Source organism: Mastomys coucha, unplaced genomic scaffold (genome assembly GCF_008632895.1).
Source record: "Mastomys coucha isolate ucsf_1 unplaced genomic scaffold, UCSF_Mcou_1 pScaffold14, whole genome shotgun sequence".
Lineage (NCBI taxonomy): Eukaryota > Metazoa > Chordata > Mammalia > Rodentia > Muridae > Mastomys > Mastomys coucha.
The window spans coordinates 116,611,772-116,635,303 of NW_022196896.1; the positions used below are offsets into that span (position 1 = coordinate 116,611,772).

The 23,532-nt window shown below is 50.1% G+C and overlaps 1 protein-coding gene across 19 annotated transcripts in view; it reads left to right on the forward strand.

The window, feature by feature from the left end:
- The first annotated feature begins 3,741 nt into the window (after positions 1–3,741).
- The window catches only part of Lrrfip1 (LRR binding FLII interacting protein 1), a 132,747-nt gene continuing 112,956 nt past the window's right edge, over positions 3,742–23,532 (forward strand). For all 19 annotated transcript variants that reach the window (XM_031368393.1, XM_031368395.1, XM_031368396.1 and 16 more), the window contains exon 1: positions 3,742–3,902. In XM_031368393.1, the coding sequence (XP_031224253.1) occupies positions 3,807–3,902 (96 nt within the window). In that variant the 5' untranslated portion in view covers positions 3,742–3,806. The remainder of the gene's footprint in view (positions 3,903–23,532) is intronic.

Here is a 23,532-nt window from a genome sequence, read left to right on the forward strand (position 1 = left end):
TCTCTCTCTCTCTCTCTCTCTCTCTCTCACACACACACACACACACACACACACACACACACACAGGACAGGCACCCAGAGACACGCATGACATATCCAAGTATCACCCTCCCACTCCACCTCCTTGTCTGTAGAAAATTCCTGACCTAGGTGGCACCTGGGAGTGTACGATCCCACAGGAACAACACTTGAAATAACTTTGAGAACTTCAGCATTCTAACTAGTCTCAAGTTGGTAGAGACTCAGTCACATCAGGCCCCTCCAGAGCTGCTCTGACAGCCACAGCCAATGACATTCTGGAGATCTGAGTGGGCAGCTCGATGGAGGAGGGCTTTTAGAATGACACACATCAGTCTCCATGACATTAAGACAGCCATGCTGGACCTCATAATAAACCCATGGGAGTCCTACATAGACTACCTGGAGTCCATGAGCCCCTTCCCTGCCCTGTAAGGGGAACCCAGCAGCTTCCATCACATTCTTGTAGTCTCTCCATGTAATCAATCCAGCCTGGCTATAAATAGGACTTCTAGTATTTTCTTACAGAACCTCCTGTGGTTGTTTCATGCAGTCCACTCAGGAAACCATGTACCCCAGCGATATAGAGAGGAGGAGTACTAACTGAGCTGGGAACTGACCAGGGTAGGATGAAGAAGGGGTGGAGAAACTGATCAGAGGTGAAGAAAAAAGACAAGTGTGGGCATCTGGTTAGGTTTAGGTGAGAATATGAGAAAGAGCCCCAAGATAACCCCCCAAGTGTTTTCTCTATAAAACCTGAAGTTTGTTGGTGGTTTAAATAGGCATGGCCCCCACAGATTCATGTGTTTGAATGCTTGGTCATAGGAAGTGATGCTATTAGGAGGTGTGGTCTTGTTGGAGTAGGTGTGGCCTTGTTGAAGGAAGTATGTCACTCGGGGTGGGCTTTGCAAGCCAGGCCCCAATGTATCTCTCTCTTCCTGTTCTTCCTTCCTCATGCCTGTGGATTCAGATATAGACCTCTCAGCTCCTCCAGCACCACACCTGCCTGCGTGCCACCATGTTTCACACCATTAAGATAATGGTCTAAACCTCTGACCTGTAAGCCAGCCCCAATTAAATGTTTTCCTTTAAGAGTTGCTGTAGTCATATCTCTTCACAGCAATAGAAACCCGAACTATAACAGGTTGTCCACAGGTATTTAAGAAAGCCGATTCGGTTGAGTTGAACTACTTTACTCTTTTGGTAATACATGTGTGAGCCATTGAAAGAAGCAACTGAAAAATGGCTGGCTGGCCATGGGAGACAAGCCACCAACTCCCCTGGCAGGACACTGAACTTGTTCTCAGTCCCACTGGTACCCTTAATCTTGGCCCCATGTTCAACCACAAGAGACCTTGCTCCATTCTGCCAGCCATCTCTGGGAGGGGCTACAGCTCACCCTAACTCTCTCCGCTATAGTCCAAGGGAGGTCTTTCTATCCTTTGCGGGGGGGGGGGGCAGTAGAGGAGGCCGGGGTAGGATCCCATGATGACACAATGGATCCAGCTTGATCCCTCTGACAGCTCCTGTGGACCTCTCCCCCAGAAACTCTGAATCCTCACACTAGCCAGCCTGGACCCCTTGTAACTTCCTCACCCCCTGCAGAGCTTGCTCAGTGAACAAAAAAAAAAAAATTTTTTTCCCTCAGGGAGGGAAACTCTATAGGGTTCAACCATAATACAGTGTCCTTTACCCAGGCTGCTCTTGTCTTCTCTCTTTCCCTGAATCCTTTCTAAAGATGGCATTTATGCTTAAGGAGGATCTCAGAGATGGTCTTGGAGATGAAGCCAGTGGCCCTGGACATCATGTGTTCTCTCAGTGCTGTGACACAGTCTACTGATGTTATTGTGTGGGAAGGAAGAGATCTACTGGGGGGAAGTTGTGCCAGCCAGGCGCTGGAACACCCCTTAGAATAAAAGGATCAGGCTCCTAGGATGCCAGATGGGCAGGGATGAGGATCTAGGGTAGAGGGAAAGGTCTTCAGCCTCAGGCAGGCTTCTCCCAGAATGAAGATACTGGATCTTGGAACTGGCTTTGAATAAGGAGCACCCAGTATTTCCTTAGCCTTCAGAGGGCAGCAATCCAGCTGGCCTCCTTTACTGTTGTGTCCAAGAGCCCCAGCCAATCAGGTGACAGGTAGCAGGTGTGGAACAGATGTGAGTGAAGGAACAGGTTGGGGAGGGACACCACCTTGGCAGATATAGGGTCATCTCAATGCTCCTTGGCCAGGAAGATGATGAGCAGCCCCCAGTTGGCCTGGGTAAAGATAATGCCCATGATGTCTCTAGGCAGGATTACATCACTAAGGAGTATACCTCCTCCCTGCATGGTGTGAGCATGGCATAGAAGATTTGGCTAACAGGTGTTTCCCTCCTGCCTACAGTGTGCCAAACAGGTTGTAACCTGAGCAATGTAACTGGAATCTCTCATCCCTCCCATGTCCCTCCATTCACTATCTATTCCCTGGCATACACTTCCAACAGCTTCTCTGTAATTGAGGGGGTCTGCTTCTTGTCCCCTTCAGTTTCCACACGATGTTTCTAAGGGCTCACACCCATTGGCCATAGTCATACAACTTGCTTGGAAATACATTAGAATGTTAACCATTCCAATCCCAGTTGGGGGAGGGGGGGGCAGAGCTGCCACCCATGACCTCCTAAGGCTTGTCCTTCATTCCAGGTCATCCTCCCTTGTGTTCTTCCCCAGGTCCAGCCACCTCGATTTTCACCCAAACTTCAGACACCCCAGTGCTTTTGCCAGTCTGACCCTCTGCTGGTGCCCTGTCCACTAAGAGCCAGGAGACAAGGAGGGGCCTAAGAACGTTCGTTGTTCACCTTGCCTAGCCTTCTAGCCTTCCCAGGGGTGCCCATAGAGACCTTCAAATATGAAGTTCACAGAGACGCCAAGGAATATGCCAGGCCCACTCTTAGAAGCTGGAGTCAAGGGGCCAGTCAGGAGGCGCTGCGGCCAGCAACGCGAGCAGAAAGATGGGAGAACAGAATTGTGTACTCTCAAAGGACGACTCACAGTGCTTGGAGTCTCGGGTACCTGGGCTGCCACCAGAAGCCACCTGGAACTGATTCTGGAGCAAGGCTCTCAATCCTTGGGGATGGGCTTTTATCTCAACTGGTAGAGATAGGGACGCTGGCTTAAATTGTAACCTGGGTCCATCCCTCCTCGGTGCGAACTCTTCTGGGCCATCCAATCCTCTGAAAACCTTTGTATGACGCCAGCAGAGGTTTCCACTCAGCTACCCACTGTTCCAACGGTGGGCATGCCAGTTCCCAGCAGTTTGCCCTCTACAACTCACACCCCCCCCAAACACCACCAACAGCTCTCCTGGTCTCACACTATCCCCTCGTGCCCAATGTCCCCAGTGTTCTGGTATTCCAACACCTCGCCTCCACAGTCTGATACTCGCAGGTCCTTGACCGCTGGCCCGTCCCTATGAGGGAGCCTCTTTTGTGGGTCTCAGCCACTTTCAGTAGCCTCTGTCTCTGTCTTGCCTAGCCTTGGCTCCAAGAGCCTCTCAGGGTCCCCATGTCCCTGTCCCCAGCTTCCCCGCCGCTTGAGCATCTCCATCATCACCCTGCGTTCCTGCGTCCCACCTCGCGGGTCTCCGGGGTACCCGAGGATCCCCGTGGTCCTGGCCCCGGCCTCCCGCGTCCCCCGCGTTGCCAGCCCCGCGCCTCTGACGCCATGACGCCGCGGCGGAGCGAGGGGCGGAGCGGGCGGCCGGACGAGCGCGGCTCCGAGACCGGTCCCGCAGCAGCTGTGCGCCGTGGCCGATGGACATGGGCACGCAGGGATCGGGGCGCAAGCGGCTCCCCAACCGGGAGCGCCTAACGGCGGAGGACGACGCGCTGAACCAGATCGCGCGCGAGGTGAGCGAGGCGCGGCCACAGCTGTCAGCGTCCCCCGCGGTCCCCAGCCGTCCCCAGTGGTCCCCAGCGGCCGCGCTTTGGGCCGGGCCCCAGGAGCGCTGGGCCCCGGCTTTCATCCACGGCCTGCGAACTACTCGGCAACCGCCACACGCCGGTGGCGCTACTGCCCGCAGCTCCAGACCCTGGTTCTTGTGGGCCGCTAGTCCGGAGGACTGACTCAATGGGGCCACCCGGGGCTCAAGGTGGCGGGGTCCCAGTCGAGGAGGGGTGGGTCCTGTGCCTCTCCTTGTACCGGAAAGGAGGTTAGGCCAACCCTGATGACCAGTGGCGGCCCCAGAAGCCACACGGCCTTGCTGAAAATGGTCTCAGTTGGTTGGCGACCATTGCCACACAGGGATCAGCTTGGGAGTAACTTAGGGGGTCCCGTGTCTGGACCAGCCTGATGAGCAAGCTAGGGCATGTTTGGACGTTTGAGAAAAGTTTCCTGGACCGTTCATTACAACGGCAAACGCGTTGGCTAATGAACTTCTCGTGTGGCAAAGGAGGGCGCATGGGTGTGCGTGTCTGCACAGGCGCCCGGTTTTCTCCCACAAAGATGCAACCTTTAGGCTGCGGCAGCATGCGCGACACGTGGAAGGACTAGAGCAAACTGGTAGCAGCCGCTCTGGGGGAGGGGGCCCGACTGGTGAAGACGTTAGGGTGGACAAAGGAATCGGAGTGATTTGAATCGCCTTTCTGTACCCTTTGAGTTGAGCGTCCTGTGCACATTCTAACTAAAATAATAAAGATTTTAAGAATATTTAAATGTCCAGGCAGGTGAAATCCAAGCTCCTCCCACCGCTTCCGAGCAGGTTGTGATGGAGAGGTAGCCTATGTTATTTCTGCGTGGAAACACTTCCCAGCCCTTAAGGCTGCCGTTACGTTGGAGAAGTAGTTAGTGGCTGCGGTCTTCCTGTTTGTAGTTGTGAATGCCTGACTTCAGTTTTACCTGGTACCTAGGTCTGTGTTTGCAGAACACTGTGAAAAGAAACGGTTTTCTCTGTACAAGACCGGGGAGGGCCTTCTAGCAAACTCCTGCCCATCCCCTGAAGCCCAGTGTTCAAATTCTGTCCTCTTTGAGCCCTTTTGACACTTAGCTCTCCCTTGTCACCCTGAGCCTAAGTCCCTGCCTGTACCCGGTGCAGTGGGCAGAATGTGCAGAGGTTAGTTGGTCGACTGTAGAAGGCGCCACCCAGGCAGGCAATATCATATACCAAGAGCTCATTAGAGACAGGTGCACGGTGGGTGATTAATGGTGTTGGTTACAGGACCTTTGGCTAAATACAGACACTTGCTAAATGTAGTGGTTTGAATATAATTTCCTGGTTTCAACGGTCACTTAAAGTGGGTATGTGACTACGGAGCAAACAAGCGTCCCTGGGAGGGGCCATAGTGCCCCACAAATCCCGGTGGTTGCAGGACAAAGGAATGAGAAGATTGGGAGTCCCATAAGCCAGTCTCTTATCGGCTGGTTGGTATAAAAATAGATTGGAAGCAGAAGCCAGGGAATGGTTCTGCCTTACACCCATGGAGCCGCAGTCAGCAGTTATAAAGACAGGCAGGAGTCAGACCAGAGCTTCCAGACAGGTCGGACCACTCAGTACTAACTGTGCTGGTCTAGGAAAGCCAGCTTCCCAGCCCCGCCCCCCCACCATCTCAGCCCTATTATCATCTCTGAGAGAGGGACAGACTCCCTGAGACCATGGAGACACAGAGGAACAGCAGGCAAAGCGTTTCCAACCAACGCATGAAATGAGTACACCCCCCCCCCCCCAATAAGACAAACCCACGGTGGAAGTCAGCCACAGATGTGGCCCTTACCCAGACCCAGGGGCATTCAATGAAAAGATTGGAGGGAGCAGGTGATGCTGTCTGCTCTACTACAAATTGAATTCTGTTGGCCAGCTGTGAAGTTAAATCAGTATTCAGATGGCAAATATCTATCTCCTGAATTATTGAGTATTCTTATGGATATTAGCAAAATTGTTTTGGGCTTGGTTTCCAATTCACTCTTTTCTTCCTTCCTTTCTTTTCTTTTCTTTTCTTTTCTTTTCTTTTCTTTTTTATTGTGATTTTTCAAGACAGGGTTTCTCTGAATAGCCCTGGCTGTCCTGAAACTCACTCTGTAGACCAGGCTGGCCACGAACTCAGAAATCCACCTGCCTCTGCCTCCCAAGTGATAGGATTAAAGGCATGCGCCACCACTACCCAACCTCCAATTCACTCTTTAGTGCATAATCATGGTATCCGACACCCAATCCTAAACAACCAAGAGTTGGCAGGAAAACTGGCAAGGATCTGGATCAAAGAGGGGCCAGGCCATGTGGGTAGAATGGCCATGTGGGTAGAATGGCCTTGTCATCCAGCACTGGAGAGGGCAAGCTGGGAGGATGCATGTGGACCTGGAGGCCAAGCTGGGCTACAAAGTGAGACTCTATCTCACACACCAAAAAGAGTGGTTGGACCCTGTAGATCAACAGTGCCCATAGAAGACGCCATCTGATTGGAAAGGTCATGGAAGGGTCTGAAGGTTTGGAATGAGAATTCCAGCTCTCAGATAACCTCAGGGGCTGCTTCCTGGAGGAAAGGGTATCGAGCTCTTGAAGGATGTGTCTACCAGCCAGATGGTTTGGCTGCCAGGACAAAAGCCCTGACCACTTGACCTGGACAAGGGACACATAGCAGCACAGTATGGAAATCCCAGGAGAGAATGCTACTACCTGTATCTCAGTACTACAGGCTCCTGCATGCTGACGCCATCCACAGTTAGAGGTGCTGTGTGGAAGTTCACTGACTTCAGCCTCAGCCAAGGGATCATTCCAAGATGGATCCCTGAATTATAGTCCCATCTGTCTGTCTGTCTCCAGAAAATTAGCTCTCTGAGGAACCTCTACAGCCCTCTAGAGTTCTCCTGCTCCAAATTCTGAGACCACAGATGACTGGCTTCCATGAAGTCGCTGTGGCAAAAGGAGACAGGACTATCCATGCCTGGCCTGGATCTGTGGAGGGCCCCCTTGTCCTGTGCACAAAACAACTAAGGACAGGCCATCCCTGCCCTGAATCCTTTAGGAAGTTGTCTAGGCCTGAGTGGAGGTGGAGTGGTTATGAGAATGGTAGGGGGAACACCGCCTTCAGGAAAACAAGTGGAGAGTCTGAGTCAAGGTCATCAAGAGGTCGTAGGGGCAGGGAACCCACACAGGGGACCCACTCAGTGGAGTGGAATAGGAGTTCAGTTCTCCTTGGGGCTTGGAAGTTCTCTGAGAAAGAACAGAGCCTGTTAGTGCTCCCTCCACAGTCTGCCTTGTCTCCTTCCATTTCCACAGGTCCTATCTGGCCCCAACCCAGCAAGTAGATGGGTTGTCATTTAATATGCCTTTGGCATATCAGTACTGATTGGATCATCTTTGAGAAATGAAACTCTAGCATGATGTTAGGGGAAGCGGCCTGCCAGCAGTCTCCAGACTGTAAGGCATGGCCTTCTAGAAGGCTGGGGAGTGCCAGGTCTCACATCTGGGCAGAGGTGTTGTTGACATCTCCAGAAGGTAAATCTCAAACCTGAGTCTGTCCTCTTCCCACATGGGCCGTCTGCCAGGGCCTTTGAGAGGACCTGGGCCTCCCCTTCAGTACTCTGCCTGAGGCTGTTCAGTGTCCTCGCCAGGACTTTCCAATGCCCCAGTCACAGCAGCTGGCTTCATTTGAGTTTGTCCATCATCTTGGGTAGTGAATTGGTTCCTCCCTCTGTGGCCTACATGAGATGCTTTTCCACATTGAGCAGGGCAAGACAGGAAGGGGAGGGAGATCCAGGTGATCCTCCTAAGAGAGACACAGATCTGGGGGATGGTCACCACCTGTGAGGTGTTATGAATGGCCATAACTGTCCCTGAAGCCTCTTGTCCAAGGAGCCCACTGTAAATGAGTCCTCCCAGCATGTGGTCCAGGAGCACTGAATGTTGAAAGCTCAGAGCCCACCCCCAACTTCACCTTCACTGGACCAGAGTTCCTGGCATGTAGATGTCCGCCTCATCCCCAGCGGAGCTCCTGGAAGAGGCAGCCTGCAGCCATTAGCTCACACATGTGAGAACAGAGAATGTCACTCTCCCACCCTGGCGACTTCCTGTCCTAGACTCACAGGCTGATGGTACATATCCATGTTACCCTGCTGAGCCCATGCTCCGTCCTGCTTGGTTCTAGGGCTCCTGCACGAAACCACTAGCAGCCACATGCCAGCTACAGGTTCATCTCCTGGGAAACCTGCTGTGAGCACCTGTGCTGGGCAATCCTACTGAAATAGCCCTTCTCTATGTATACTGCTTATCCTCCCAAGCAGGCCTCAGGACTCAGCCTGTGTGAAGTGAGCCTGTCTATGCACCTGCTTGCTCAAGCTTCAAGGCCATTGGGATTTCCATAGGTTAGGGTGTGCTCATGGATCTAGCTCATTTTAGACACTTACTTCCACTACCTTTAGCACCAAGCTGACCTGGCTTTCTTGGATTGAGGGATCTAGGAAGAATTCAGCTAGCATGACAGACTCCTGGCCTCTGTCATAGTCCCTATGCCCTACCTCGCCCCCCCACTGGGACAGCACACTAGGGCCAGCCACTGCCTGAATTCAACAAAGGGTGCTAGTCCTTTTTGCTACCCAGCCACTTAACTTCAGTCAGATAGATGCCTTTGTTTCCCAAGACTAGTCAAGTCATAAGAGCCTAGTGGACACTGAGTGGGTGTGCCACCCGGGATGGTTGGGTTACTACTGCACAGTCAGGAAGTGACTTCCATGGGTGGGAAACATGTGGCTGTTCACTGTCCAATGTGAAGAACTGCCCCACCTCAAATGTAGCCATCCTGGGTGGCCCTCCTAAGAGAGACACAAATCTGGACATCATCTGTGAGGTATTATGAATGGCCAAAACAGGAGTTCCTGGGCCTGTGAGCTTGGACTGTTGATGTGACAGAAGAAGCTAGAGGGGATTCAGTCTCATCTGGACCTCCCTGCTGTCTCTGGTGGCCTCCAGGCCCCACCCATAGCTATTTCTATCAGAGCCAGCTGTCTCTTCCTCCATCTGTGGAGAGTCTAAGTGATTCCTAGCTCCATGCTTAGTGTTGGGGGTTTTCTTATGAAAGGCTGAAGAGACCTTAGACTCAAAGGTGAAGACCACAGTCATGGACTGTAGTTAAGATTGTCACCTGTAGGTCTCATCAAAGTGTGGAACACACAAGGAAGAAGGGGACAACAGTGAGCCAGCCATTCTCTGGGAAGCTTCATCCCACAAGCATACTAAATCTCATCAGGAGAGTAAAGCGTCTGTTTATGCCCCGTCTAAGACTCCATTGCAGATGACAGCCTATGCTCAGGCTGACTTCACCCGTCCCTGGGACAGCTGTCCCCAGCTGACCTGTGAGCCCTCAGTGTAACCTTTCGTGAGGCAGACACTAGTGCTCTCTGCCTTCCTGTATCCAGGATTTCCTCTTTTCACGCCTCCATCAGGAAAGCTTTAATTTTTATCTCAGCAAACTAATATGCAGTTTTACTGTTGTTCATGTTCTCGGGCCATTACCAACACAGCTGGACAGTTCTTTTAATTGTTTTTTTTTTTTTTAATTTAGGGTTTTTTAAATTTTTTATTTACTTATGTGTGCCTGTGTGGATTTATGTACCATGTGCATGTAGGAGGCCAGTAAATTCCAGATTCCCCGGAACTGGAGTTACAGATGGTTGTGAACCACCATTCGGGGTACCAGGAATGGAACCCAGGTCCACCACAGAAGCAATTAGTGGTCTTAAGGGCTGATTTGTCTCTTTGGTTCCTGAACTGTCCTTTTAATACTTGTCAGACTCTGACACTTCTCTGGTGAGAGCATGGCTTCTTCCATCGCTGTGTGGATTGGTTTGAAAGCACTAGTAATGAACTCAGTCACCAATATTGCCCCGGTGTCACGGAGAGGAGAGAAATCAAGGCACTGCCCCTTGGTGTCATTTAACCAAGAGTCAGTCAGACTGGAATTCTCTGGTTTGCTCTTTTTTGTCTTCTGTTATCCCTGTCTGCCTGTGTGTATGAATCTGAATCTGGCCCTGTCTGAATACTGTCCTGTGAATCTGTCCCTGCATCTCAGCCTCTATGTATCTCACAAAGGGCTTTGCTCTGTCTTTTATTGACCAGCACATACAGCATCACATGGGGAAGGAGTGAAGGATACTCTACAGAAATCTTTAAAAGAGTTTTCCAAGGGATTAAGTCACAGACTCCAACTGACTCCAACTTAGAGACAGTAGTACAAACATTATTTTTCACCAAGCAATATACAAATGTTGTAGACAACATTAATGATGGATACTCAGTTTATAAAATCATTTTCAACCTATATTTGCTGTTTTCAGCAAATAATTAGCATAACACACACTGTTCTCTGGGCCAGGGGCATGGTAGAATACATAATTTAAGATTATAGGGCTGGCGAGATGGCTCAGCGGGGAAGAACACCAACTGCCCTTCCAAAGGCCCTGAGTTCAAATCCCAGCAACTACATGGTGGCTCACAACCACCCATAATGAGATCTGATGCCCTCTTTTGGGGTGTCTGAAGACAGCGTCAGTGTACTTATTTATAATAAATAAATCTTTGGGCCAGAGTGAGCAGGGACTGAGCAAGCGGGGTCTACAGGGGTGAGTGGAGCCGACCAGAGCGAGCCGGGTTGACTGGAGCAAGCCAAGGCCCTAAAAGTCAATTCCCAACAGCTAGACAGAGGCTAACAACTATCTGTACAACTATAGTGTGTACTCATATACATAAAGTAAATAAATAAATCTTTTTAAAAAAACTATAGCTATGCATTAGCTTAGGTTTTAGAAGCTGGTTACGTGGGGAGTCCCAGGTAAGCCAGGTTGGTTGTTACATTGCTTTCTTAAAGGCAAATCAAGCGAACAGGCTGAGTACCCAGTAGGAGGTCAGTCTTGAGTCTTACATGACCTCAAGGTATATTATTAGCGTATGATATATATACATATATATATATATATATATATATATATATACACACATACATATGTACATTCTGGCTGTGAGGTCCAGCAAGAGTGCCAGTTTCTAGAATATAAAACATATCTTTATAAATGATGCATTGCCACCGCCCTGTAAAAGCCAAATATTCTAAAGGACCCATAAGTCCCTGAATGGCCTGGCGAGTGCCATGGTTTTCACAAATATTATGCACATAAGTAGATATTCCATTATTAAAGTGCAACTTATAAAAGTATTCTTCATGGGTTTACCAAGCTTAGATGCTGTCTGTCTCCTTCCTGGGTTGAAGATTAAGAATAGGTATCCATGGAGACCGGTTGCCATTTCCCCACGCCCTCATCCTGTATTTCTATTGTTGTGGGTTAAATAATATACTCGTTAGTATAATGCCATGGTAGGTTGAGGGTATTGGATGCTAGAATCAGGTTCCATGGGTTCATATTTGCCCTTTATTCCATAGTCAAAAGCAATTACATGAGCTCTTGGACCTCCCATAAGTACAGCAGGGAAATATTAATAGTCCACTTCCCGCGAGGTAGGTGGTTGTGAGGGCGAATGAGAGATGTCAGGTAAAGGTCTCAGGGCAATGGCCGAAGTGCACACAAGAAATGCCAGTGGAAGTGACTGTATTTCATACCATGCATCACTTTGGGAGCCAGCCACCACAAGTAGCTATTTTATTATTATTATTATTATTATTATTATTATTATTATTATTATTATTATTATTATTTAAACTGCTTGCCTGTTCCCATATCTATGATCGGTACTTCTTCAAAGTCTCCAAACCCCTTTATGGTCTCACTCTGTAATGTCATTAGACAAGTCAGACCACCATCCCCTTCTATTTAATCCCCACCACCCTCCCAGTCAGGTCTGGGGGGTCCCCGGGCTTTGACCCCCTCAGCTCTTGCTCCCTTCTTACAGCTCTGAAGGATGGATCCTTTTGCCTTTTTTTGAGGGAGTTGGGGGTGGGGTTGAGTCCCTGTTTCCTGGATTGTAATTGTCTTTCTTGGCTCTAAATTTGGTTTTGCTGGAACATGTCCTTCTGAACAAGGGTACCCTTTCCAGATATTTGCACGTCTGAAAAAGCCTCCTGTTCTACCCTCCCACTTGATTGATAGTTTGGTTGTATATAGAGGTCTAGGTTAAAAATAAGTTTCCAAAGAATGTCAGCGGTTTCTCTGTGTCCTTTGAAGTGGTTTCCAATTGGCATTGTTAATTGAAGAGGGCCCTGTGCAGAAAGTGAAGGTGGCACTTGGTCCTCTGTGGGGGAAAGGCTCCAATTTGTTGGCATTCGCTTGAAGAAACACCAGCAGAGCCACAGCGGAGGTGTGGAGGAAGTAGCTAGCCCAGGCAGGTTTGTCAAGGACATGCCTGTATTATCTACTAAGCCAGTAAGTCAATGTGGAAAAGCAAAATTAAAAATGAATTTCTGCCGTCATCTTAGGGCCTCTTCCTATTTTATTCTAGCATTGAGGGCTTTTCTGAGAATTTTAATCCCTTCCACGGTGTCAGGGTTATAACCTGCTTTTATTCTCTGAACCCTGTAGCCGTCATTATTCTTACTATCCTAGGCTTTCCCATATGTATTGGGCATGACTGGCTTCATTCAATCTGGAAATGACTATCCAGAAGTTCTGTAAGGTTTCTGGTCTCCACTCCACCAGCCAGCTGTCATCTCTCTTCTGGGCATGATGACAGAGCTTCCTTTTGTTCTGTCTACCTGTCTGTCTTTTGTCAGATTGTCTGGGACAGAATTCAAGTTAATCTACTCCTACTAAATATGCCTGAACTATATTTAATTTTAATTTGTTGAGGTTTCCCTCCTGCCCCTCACCCTTTCCCCCCACTTTGTGATTCTTCCTTTTAAATTTTGTTTTAATGTGTATTTACTTATTTTGAGACATAAATCAGACCTGCCTTGAGATTACAGAGGTCCTCCTGCCTCTGCCTCCTAAGTGCTAGGATTAGAAGTGTGTGCTACTCAAATCACATGTATTTTGTGTGTGTGTGTGTGTGTGTGCATGCATGCACATATGTGCAACCCACAGGGCAAATGTCAAAGGATCATGTGTGGGAGTCACTTCTCTCCACCATTCAAATTCCAGGGATGAAACTCAAGTTGTCAGTCTTGGAACAAGTGTATTTACCCACTGAGCCTTCTGATCAGCCCTCTTATTCCTTTTAATCTCAATCTCTCTCTCTCTCTCTCTCTCTCTCTCTCTCTCTCTCTCTCTCTCTCTCTGCTGGTCCTGAACTCACTATCTTCTTATAAAGCAGATAAATCACTCATTAGTTTGGAGTTTTAAAAAAAAAGTAAGATTTTGAGCTGGATTTAGGGACACACACCTGTGATATTTACCCTTGAAAAGCAGAAGCAGGAGGATTGCTACAAGTTCAAGGCCAGTTTGGGTTACATAGCAAGTTCCAGGATAGCCAGGGTGATCTAGCAAGACCTTGTCTCAAACAATAATAATGAGAAAGAGAGAGAGAGAGAGAGACAGAGAGACAGAGAGAAAGAGAGAAGGAAGAAGAGGAGGAAGAGAAGGAGGAGGAAGAAGAGAAGGAGAAGGAAGAAGAGGAGGAGAAAGAAAGAAAAGAAAACTCCAACAAAATAACAACAGCAAAATAAAAAAAAAAAAGATTTTTCTAACATTAGGCATCGAGAATTGTCAATTTATCCATTGGTTTGTCAAGTTCTCTAGGACCTGAGATACACCTGGTGTTGGGGTAGGCAGAATGTGATCCAGACTTGGCAGGGGTAACCTCTCAGGTCAGCAGCCTGTGAGAGCCAGGAACAGTCAGCATTGAGCTGCTGGTGCCTTCCATTAAGCTTTCCACCCCCTTCTTGGTATGATTCACCAAGCAACTCTGACCCTGTTTATATAGAACACCACAGGGGCTCACACACTGTCCAGGGGCTCACACACACCATCCGGGGGGCTCACACACACCATCTGGGGACTCATACACACCATCCGAGGGCTCACATACACCGTCCGGGGGCTCACACACACCATCCGGGGGGCTCATGTCCATCCATTCCACTTTTCACCCCTTCCCATGTTGCATTGCCACCCTTGTCCTTGGTTTCTTTTATTCTTACTTCCTACCATCTTCTCTGACATCCCTCATCTGGGAAGATACAGAGGTATCCAGGCTGACAGTCCTGGAAGTGGGATTCCCCAAGCAGACTGAGTAGGGAACATGGCTATCCCAAATATCCTAAGATGCTTCTCGCTGGATCTGGCACATTTGCTCTCTCTCATTCCGAGCAGCCTGGTCTGTGGGTCATCCTGGTTGTGGTGGGAATTGTCTGTGTCTCTGAAGGCTGTCATAAGAGCCACCACTGTTGAGCAGTTAACGGTGAGGCAGCTCAACTGGGGAACTTCATTCTCAATTGTTTTGAAACAGATTGAAATAGCCACATAGACAGCAGCCACTGTGCTGGCTAAGGCCCCATAGCTCTGGAGCAGTGATTTATCCCTTATGGAGCTATATTATAATAAGCATAGCCCCATAATTTGAAATCCCAATTGAGTTTTCTTGAGCTATGTATCACTCACGGTCTGGCACCGAAGTGGAAGGGAATAGTGTGCAGGTGGGAGGGGTAGCTTGTGGTCGCACTTTACCTGAAGCACGCTTGTGGAAAGAACACAGTCTTCATCGCATCCCTTTGTCTGTGGAAGAGGAATGGTACTGCAGCCGGGTAGTTATGGTAACGTGGTGGAGTGTAGCACTTAGCAGGTACTATTACTGAAAGGGTGGGACATTTCCTGCTTGCATGTGGCTCGGGAAGATTAAACAAGTGACCTTGGTGCTTTGAGTCCAGTTGGGATGTGGCCAAGGATCCAGGCCAGGGCTGAAACTCTTCCTCCTAAGTAAAAGGATAGAACGGGATGAGGACAGAGAGGAAGGATGGGAGAGAAGTCACAAGGAAGATAACCTTCAGCCAGGAAGAGAGAGGCAGTTGGCATAAAGGATTGGTTAAGTGAACTTACTGTGAACATGCTAATAGTTGTGGCTTCATTTGCTTGTGACAGTATCGCTGGAGGCCAGGTTGACCTCCAACTGAAGAGCCGCCTGCTTCAGGATGCTGGGATCACAGGCATGTAGCGCTGCATCTGTCTTCACGGCTGTGGTTTAACTGCGTACACAGCTTAGTGTCCACACGCCTACTGGCTCAGAGCATGAGAGCTGGGAACTGCTATGATTTGGATATGGAATTAGCACACACACACACACACACACACACACACACACAGCATATGGGCTGATATATCGAAGGACTCGTCCTTAGTTGTTAGGGTCGTATTTGAGGAGGATCTTCTTAGAAGCTTTAGGAGGTGGGGCCTAGCTAAAGGAAGTAGAGCAGAGAGGGTTGTACCTTTGGAGGCTGCACTTTGTCCGAGGGCCCTCTGTCTCTTACTCTCTGCCCGTCTATCGTGAAGTAGGAAGCTTTGCGCACAAGCTTGTCCCACCACCACATGCTTGTCCTCAGAATCATGGCCCAGCTCCCCAGATGTCTTCCTCATTCCCTGAAGTCGTTATAGCAGGTATTTCGTCTTAGTCAAAGCTCACCAATGCTGTCCTTTGCACAAAGGACCCCTGCATTCAGTATCAATCCTGTACTAGTATCCCTTTTGTTTCTTGGTCCTCAGGTTAAGTCCGCAGGAGGATATACTCAGGTTCCCCATAGGACCCCATCCTCAAGTAGCCTAGGTGAGCGCCTGTCTTGAGTAACTTCCTGAAGACCTGGACCTTACAAGCCGGGCCTGTTCACCACTGTTTATCTTTGGGCTTGTCTGACCTCCTAGAAGCTACCAAGTTACCTCCCTATTTTTAACAACCCATGCCTCCAGCCAGCAAGTGTGGTTACCACATGGGTTGAGACGAGGTGATGGCCTTCTAACTCCTCGTTTTGGTTTCTGATGTCTTCATTCATACTTTGGGGGATCCTCAGCCTAGATGCTATTGGCTTTGGGGACCAGCTCATTCCCTCTTGTGGGGGCTTCTGTATATACCGTGGGAGGCTCAGCAACATCCCTAGTGTCTCATCAGCAGATGCCAGTGACTCCACCTCCTTGGCGGTGATGGGGACCACATTTCCAGACATTGTCAGGTGGCTCCTGAGGGAGAACAACACTGATTTAGGCGTTACCTCCCCTCTGTCAAGTGTGTGCCTCGAGCCCAGATGCTATGGAAGCCTGGATGCTCTACTCTGACTCTGTCAGGGTGAGTGGCTCTTCTCTGGGGCGGGCAGAAACTAGCCCATTGTTTGGCATTCCCTCCATCAGACCTTCTGGAAAGTTGTAGAGAAGGGACTGTTACCCCAGAGTCAGGGAGTCGGGTGGGATGGGAGGGGGGTTGGACAGTTCTAGAAGTTGGTTTTGGATTCTGGAAGTGGAGGCCTCAGCTGCACACTCGATGGCACTTGACTGTGTTCCAGAAGTATGGTGGCATTGCCTGTGGGGGCTGACAGAGCAATGCACTACAGACTGAGGAGGAGTAGCTTGGATGTTGGCTATTCACAGTCCTGGATGCTCCAGGTTCAAGGTCAAGGCGTGTTCAAGTACAACCTTGGTCTGCTATGTCAGCTGCCCACTTGAAATCCAGGTATGGTGGCAGAGGGAAAATGGAACACATCCTACCTCAGCGTGACACATGAGGGTGGAGCTGGGGAACGACTAATACTCAACCCAGATTGGCAGGGCACAGATACCGGACAACAAATGATCAATGACATCCACCTTTCCACAGGATTAAAATTGTCCCCATGCCTCCTACAAAGCTGAGCTTCTTAAAATAGATGCTGGGTCACTGTCTTGCCCAGAATCCCCTCCTCATCACCCCTGAGTCCCTGCGCCTCCCATCTTGGCTCTTTCCTCACGGCTCCATTTTCCCAGAATGTACTGTGCAGCCTCCACCCCACTTTCTGTTAGCCAAGACAGACTGTGCACGCAGCACTGTCTGGCTGAGGACCCTCCCTTGCTCTACCCAGGGCCGTCCATTCCCTTAGCCAGTGGGATGCCAGTCACCCTGGGCTGCTGAATGGGACAGGGAGGCCTTGCTAATGCTCTACCACAGTGGTTCTCGACCTTTCTAATGCTGCAACCTTTTAAATACAGTGCCTCGTGTTGTGGTGACCCTCCCTACCCACACAACCATAAAATTATTTTTGTTGCTATTTCATAACTGTACTGTTGCTACCGTTATGAATTGTAATGTAAGTGTTTGTGTTCTGATGGCCTTTGGTGACCCCCCCCCCGGGGTTGGGACCCACGGGTTGAGAACTGCTACGCAGCACATTTGCCTCTGTCACTTGTACCCCTCAGTCCTGTTTTCCTGTGTGAATTGAGAGGGAAGCGCTCACCAGCTCTCCCTCTCAGTGACTGAAAACCCGGCTTTAGTGTGAAACTGATTCCCACCCACCCCCCTTTTTTTCCCCCTACTTGGGTTTTGTTTCAGCTTTAGTTTCTATTTCTTGGCTAAATATCTTCTCCAAGGCCTCCATAGAGCAGGAGGACTAATAATCAATGCTACTGGGTACTGGGGGGAAAAGCATTGAGGGTCACATCCCAGCGGCTAGCCCTCCTATAGCAGTTCCTAAAACATGTTCCTTGGGGGTGAGGTATGGTAACAGGCCACAAGCCTCAGGGTGGTCACTCTGTATCTCACAGCAGTTCTTATTCTGCCCTTTAAGGTTCGGAGTGATTTTAGATGAGGCCCATCTTCTTCCCCTCCCTCCCCCCACCCCAGGAAGGCTCACTAAACCTCATTTTCAATAGCCAGTGCTTTCTCTTTAAGCCCCCACAGGGTCCCAAAGTGATGGATTTTTCTGAGTGTGTGAACGGAGCCCAGCTCTGCTGGCAGCTGTGTCTATATCATGGATCTCTGACTACCTGGACGCCCCAGGGTCTGCCTTTGTAGGCGAAAGGCAGGAGCCGCTAAGAGGGCTCATGGTTGACATGCATCCACAGCCCAGGTCTATCTTACTCAAAGAATACACTGTCCCCTCCCTCCTTTACATGCCAGCTTTCCTCCTTTGAGGTCTCTGATCCATGGCACTTCTTTGGGAAGCCTCGTGACCTGCCCAGTTCCCACCCAGCCTGAAATTTGTCCCTTTCCCAGATTGTTCTCCTTGGTCAGTGAGCTGTTGTCACCTCTTGTCCCTTCCCCCACCCTCACCCTGAGCCCTCTAGGCTGCCCAGCCCTATGATTGGTGGACCTCCTGCTGCCAAGGTACCACCTGTGGGAGAAAAGCAGTCAAAGGCTTAGAGTGACTTCCTATTGGTTTTATGGACACTAGCTTATATTGGGAACATCTGTGAATATAGAGTTCATTTCCCAGGCAAATTACCAGTCTAGGTCAAAGTCCATGCATGGGTGGATGGAGTGGCTTTTATGGCTAGCCCATTCTTCATTGTCACAGCTCCTCAGCTCTCAGCCCACTTAGAAACTGCAGCCTCTATGCCCTTTAGCTTCCTCAGAGTTCACTAGCAAGGGGCCAGCAACCCCGGAGACCACAGTTGTCCCTGGGGCCAAGGCCTTTGGGCTCTTCCTGCTGTAAGACTTTTCCTCCCAGCTCCTCAGCCCAGCAGTGTCCCCTAAGAGGCTCCCTGAGTCATGCTGAGTCTTGCATGGAGAATGCAACATTGACCATCAACTTCGGGTTCCACGGTTCCCATGCCCCAGCTTTGCCATCTCTGATGAAGCCGCAGGGTCCCTGAGCCCCAGTGCTCCCTCATGAGGGATGGAGGCTGTCATAAAACCATGGCGCATGTGAGCTGGTGTGAATGTCATAACGTGTGGTGAGCCTGCTGTCCATGCACACATGCCCATCAGGGGAGCTCTCCTTATACACCCTCAGAAACTGCCCAGGACATCATGCCAGCCACAGACATGTGTGTGTGTGATGGTCACCTGCCTGTCATCTGTGCTTAAAGAAGTAGAGGCCTGACACTTGTCCCCAGGTTAAAACTCTTCTCAAGACTGGAAATTCCAGGTTCCTCTTTCCCCTTGAGAGTCCAGGTTCCTGCATCCAGGTTCTCCCTCAGGCTCCTGGCTAAAGGCTCTACTCTAGGAGCCAGGCCCTGCTTGTTCCCTTCAAGACTCTGAGCTTTGGGTTTCAGATTCTACCTCAGACTTGGCTCCAGGCTTCAGGCTGTCTGACTGGGTTAGGGAAAGGAATCTTTGAGGTGGGATGTCAGCCACTTGCTAGCCTCCCAGAATTCACACGGGTCCAAAAGGGAACACATTTGAGCTAATACAGACCAGCCCTAAAGGGCCCCAGAGGTTTCACGTTCCCCTGTGTGTGTTGCTGGGTATGGGCAGCATGCTCACTGGCTCCAGAGGTTTCATTGTTTTCATAGCTCTGACTGCGCTAGAACTCATTATGTAGACCAGGCTGGCCTTGAACTCGAAGAGATTTGCCTACCACTGCCTCACTGAGTGCAGGGAGTACAGGCTTGCACCACCACTCCCAGCTTGCATTTACTCTTTACAAAGCACTCTCTAGGCTTCTTTGGCAGTGACCTTGCTTTTTCCTGTAGCTGAAAAGCCAGTCCAGGCCTGGAATGTCCCTCAGGAAGGCAGGGGCTGGCTGGAAATGTGGCAGGAAAGACCAAAGCCATTTACATGTGTGCATGCCTATGTATGGCCTTCTCTGGCCTTGGAGGCCCTGGTGCATTCAGGTTCAGGTGGAGATGGGGAAGAAATGCACTGGTTGCCGTCTCCATGACGACCACGGATGCCCAGGAACATCAGGGTCATACCAGCTTGTCAGGGAGGAGCCTCAGTTAGGCTGGAAGGGCCGTCCTCAGCCCACTCAGGCCTCCACGGAATCTCTCCGAGCTTCAGTGTTGCCTGGTGGGGCTCCTTCTCCTGTGTGACTGCTCAGCCTATATCACATGAGGAGGAGCACAGCATGAGTCTTGTGTTACACATGAGAGCCACAGGGTCCTGCCCCTGGCCAACCAGAACGTAGCACACATTCTCTCTCTTCTCTCTCTCTCTTTCTCTTTCTCTCTCTCTCTCTCACTCTCTCTCTCTCTCTTTCTCTCTCCCTCTCTTTCTCTTTCTCCTTCCCTTCCTCCTTCCCTCCTTGCCTCTCGCCCTCCTCTCATGTACTATACAGATGTAAATTGTATATCAAAACCACACGGTCCACTTGGGATGGGCTGCAAGTCTGTCTCCTAGATGGCTCCATCCCTTAGATGTGGCTGTCACAGGAGCATCTCTGAAGCAGTACCTGGAAAGTTGTTTAGCCCAATTCTGAGAAAGCAAAACATGTTGCAAGAGAGCCTAGAGACATGGCTTGCACTTCTGACCCAGTAGTTCTCAAAATGTGGCCCCCAGGCACAGGGTCTCCCTCACCTGGAAGCAGCTGGATCTAGAGCCCTGGGTGGGGTGGGGCCTGTGCAGTATACCTACTGGGTGTGAGGAGCCCTTACTATCAGGACTGTCTGCTTGGGGTGGATGGGGGACTCAGTCATCCTGTATCCCCATCATCCTGTATCCCCATCATCCTGTATCCCCATCATCCTGTATCTCTTTGAATTGATGCAGCCTCTTTTTTGCTCAGCAATGCATTCGGTTGTAATTGTTGCTGTGACCATAGACCCAAGGCTGCCAAAAGCTGCCTGCTGAGGAACGGCCCCATCACAGCACCTTTCTGAGGCAGAGCTTGGTGGTGGCCCTCACCCTGGGGGGATGGCTCTTAGCACCCAGCAGATGCTGAGTCCCTGAATGAGCATTGAGGGAATGAATTCCTGAATGAATAAGTGGACTTAGCCTTACTTCAGAGTAACATCTGAAGGCTCTACTTCTTTAGAACCAGCATGTAGCTGAAGAGGCACCAGGTGCCTAGGAGCAGCAGGAATCCAGCTGGTACAGGATCATTTCTATGGGCCTGAGCTTTTAGCATTTTAGCTAAAAGCATTTTAGCAGGTGGTTTGCGGCCTCATCTTCCTCCATGTGATAGGATGGAGAGGGGATAGTTATAGCAAGACATTAAATCCTTTTTTGTCCACTCCTACAATTCCTGATACCCCATTTCCATGACTTCTTCCCTGACAGTGCCCCACTGGCTTTCTTGTAATGTTGCACATGGGGGAAAAAAAATCTTTCCAACAATCCAGGGGAGGGGCCTGTGACCTCACTAGGGGCTGCGTGGGTGATCAGGTTGCTTAGCACACTGCCAGTGTGCTGAGATCCCACACCCTAAAAAGGCATTCATTGTGTCCAGGAAGGCTCCTGCCTCGGATGGTGGCACTCACCCAGGGGCTGAAGTCATTTGGACCCTGTATGGAACACTCTCCTGTGTAGCTGCCCGGCTGGGGCGAAGCACTTGAATTGCAGGAATTTCAATGTATTAATAGACCCTGCCAGGTGCAATAAATAGCTGCCTTTGCCCGACCTTCACCTCTCACGGCGCTGAGCTTCTGAGAGGCCCTGCGCACCCCTGGAGTAACAGAACACATATGAGGGAGGTGTCCCCCAGAATGGGGCAGGCAGTGGTGGCTGGGCCCCTCAGATGAAAACAAGAAATGAACAAAATGTTGAAGAGGTGTCTCAGGAAAGCAGAAAGTCGACTAGGCTAGTCTTCCTCCAACCCCCCACCCCACACCTTCCCCATCCCCCACCCCCAGTGCTGGGGATGGAATCCTGGGCCTTGGTACAAGAGGCAAGGATTCAGTCCTCAAGCCCCAGCCTCAGACTGATCTTTAAGGCAAAACATAACCTGTTTTAGGCAAGATGGTTTTTTTTTTCTTTCTGTTTTTTTTTTCTAAAGCTAAAAATTATTCTAGTTCATTTTTTTTTTAATCAGTGATAAAATACGGAGTAAGCAAAGGAAAGGTTTATTGTTGGCTCACCGTCTCCAAGGTCTCAGTCCATAGTCAGCTGGCTCTGTGGAGTCTCAGCCTGTGAACAAGACAGCCAGCCGAACAGGAAGGTATAGAGGGTTTCTGCCCCAGTGATTATAGCCAAGAAGCAGGGGCTGGGAGAGGAAGGGGCCGGGGATAAGATGGACCCTTTGGGGGCACCCATTCCTGTAACCTACTTCTTCCAATCAGTAAAGTGCCACACTCCCCGACTGTAACGTTATTGCCCAGTTCCCCAACTCTGTTCAATTCCTAAATGGAAGCTAACCTGACCCAGGGCTGAAAAGAGGCTCATATCTTAGTGGTGTGTTCAGTGGGTTTAGAAAGCCAGCCGTCCTGGAGGCTTCGCCAATGGCCAGTCCCCCCCACCCCCCAAAGTATTTACCAGTGAGTGAATCGTTAACTGTTTTTAGTCACTTTTTTCGGTGTTGGAAGTCAAACTTAAGAACTTACACATGGTAGGCGAGAGCATTACACTGAGCTACGTTCCCAGCCCTCTTCATCTACTCATTTTGAGACAAGCCCCCTGCTGCTGTGTAGCCCAGACTGCCCTCCTCTTGCCCTCAGCCTCCCCTCTGCCTCCCAGGGGCTGAGACTACGGACACACACCACTCTGCTCATCTGCATGTAATTCTGTGCTGTCGCTTTTTTTTTTTTTTTTTTTTTTCTTTAGTGTCGGTGGCAAAAGTAGGTTATCTAGTGTCACCACTACAGAGGGAGGTGTGGGAAGCCTTGGGAAGGCTGCTTCAGGGCCTGGCTCTCAGCCCTGACCATTTAGCCTAATTCCTCCCTGCTGGGCTGTGAATGGGCCTCTGGGTCTCGCCAACTCCCTGGAGCCTCCTGCTCCCCGCTGTGGTCCCCGGATTCCCCGCCTCCTTCCTGCCTGCGCGCTGTTCCCTGCTCCCCACCCCGAGACCCAGCCAGCAGCAGGGAAGAGAAAGAGAGCTCCCAGCCGCTCGGTGCTCTGCTTCGGCCTCCGCTACTGCAGCTCTGCCTCCCACTGCGCAGAAGCAAGAATGTTAACCCTGGCGGGTCATTCTGCTGACCTCATCTTCTTCTTCGAGGGGTGGGACTGGGCCACTGTTTGAATGAAGGTCATATGTAATGAGTGGAAACAATGACGGCTGCCTTGACCCTCCTCCCTTGTCACTTCATAATCCACTCGTTTACTCACTCAGCCTGAGATAGAACTTCAGGTTTCCAAAGCACAAGTGTCCCGCTGAAGTGACCTTGCTTTTCCCATGGCAGCGCTGGGGAATGGAACTCGGGGCTTCACACGCCAAGCAAGGGCTCGCCTCAGATCCTCTCCCCTGCATCCAAGCATGTCTCTGGAGGGTGCGCTGTAAAAGAGCCCCGAAGGCAGAGAGTGAACACCTTTGTGAGGCACAGCTCATTCGCCCCCCCACCCCCCGGAATCTGAACAACTGCCATTCAGTGAACACTTTATTTTTCGTTTTTGAAAATTTTGTTTCTTGCTTCCTGTTGTTAAAATGAAGAAAGACATCACGGTATACTGGTGGCAGCAGCTCATCCTTGTAATCTTAGCAGGATTTCTGCTAAACTGGGGCTTTCTGGTAAGCCTGTTAAGTGTGAGTTACAGAGAGAGACCCTGACTCCAAAACAAAACAAACAAGCAAGCAAAACCAGAGACAGTGAAATGGCTCAGTGGGTTTTTAAAAGAGGCATCTA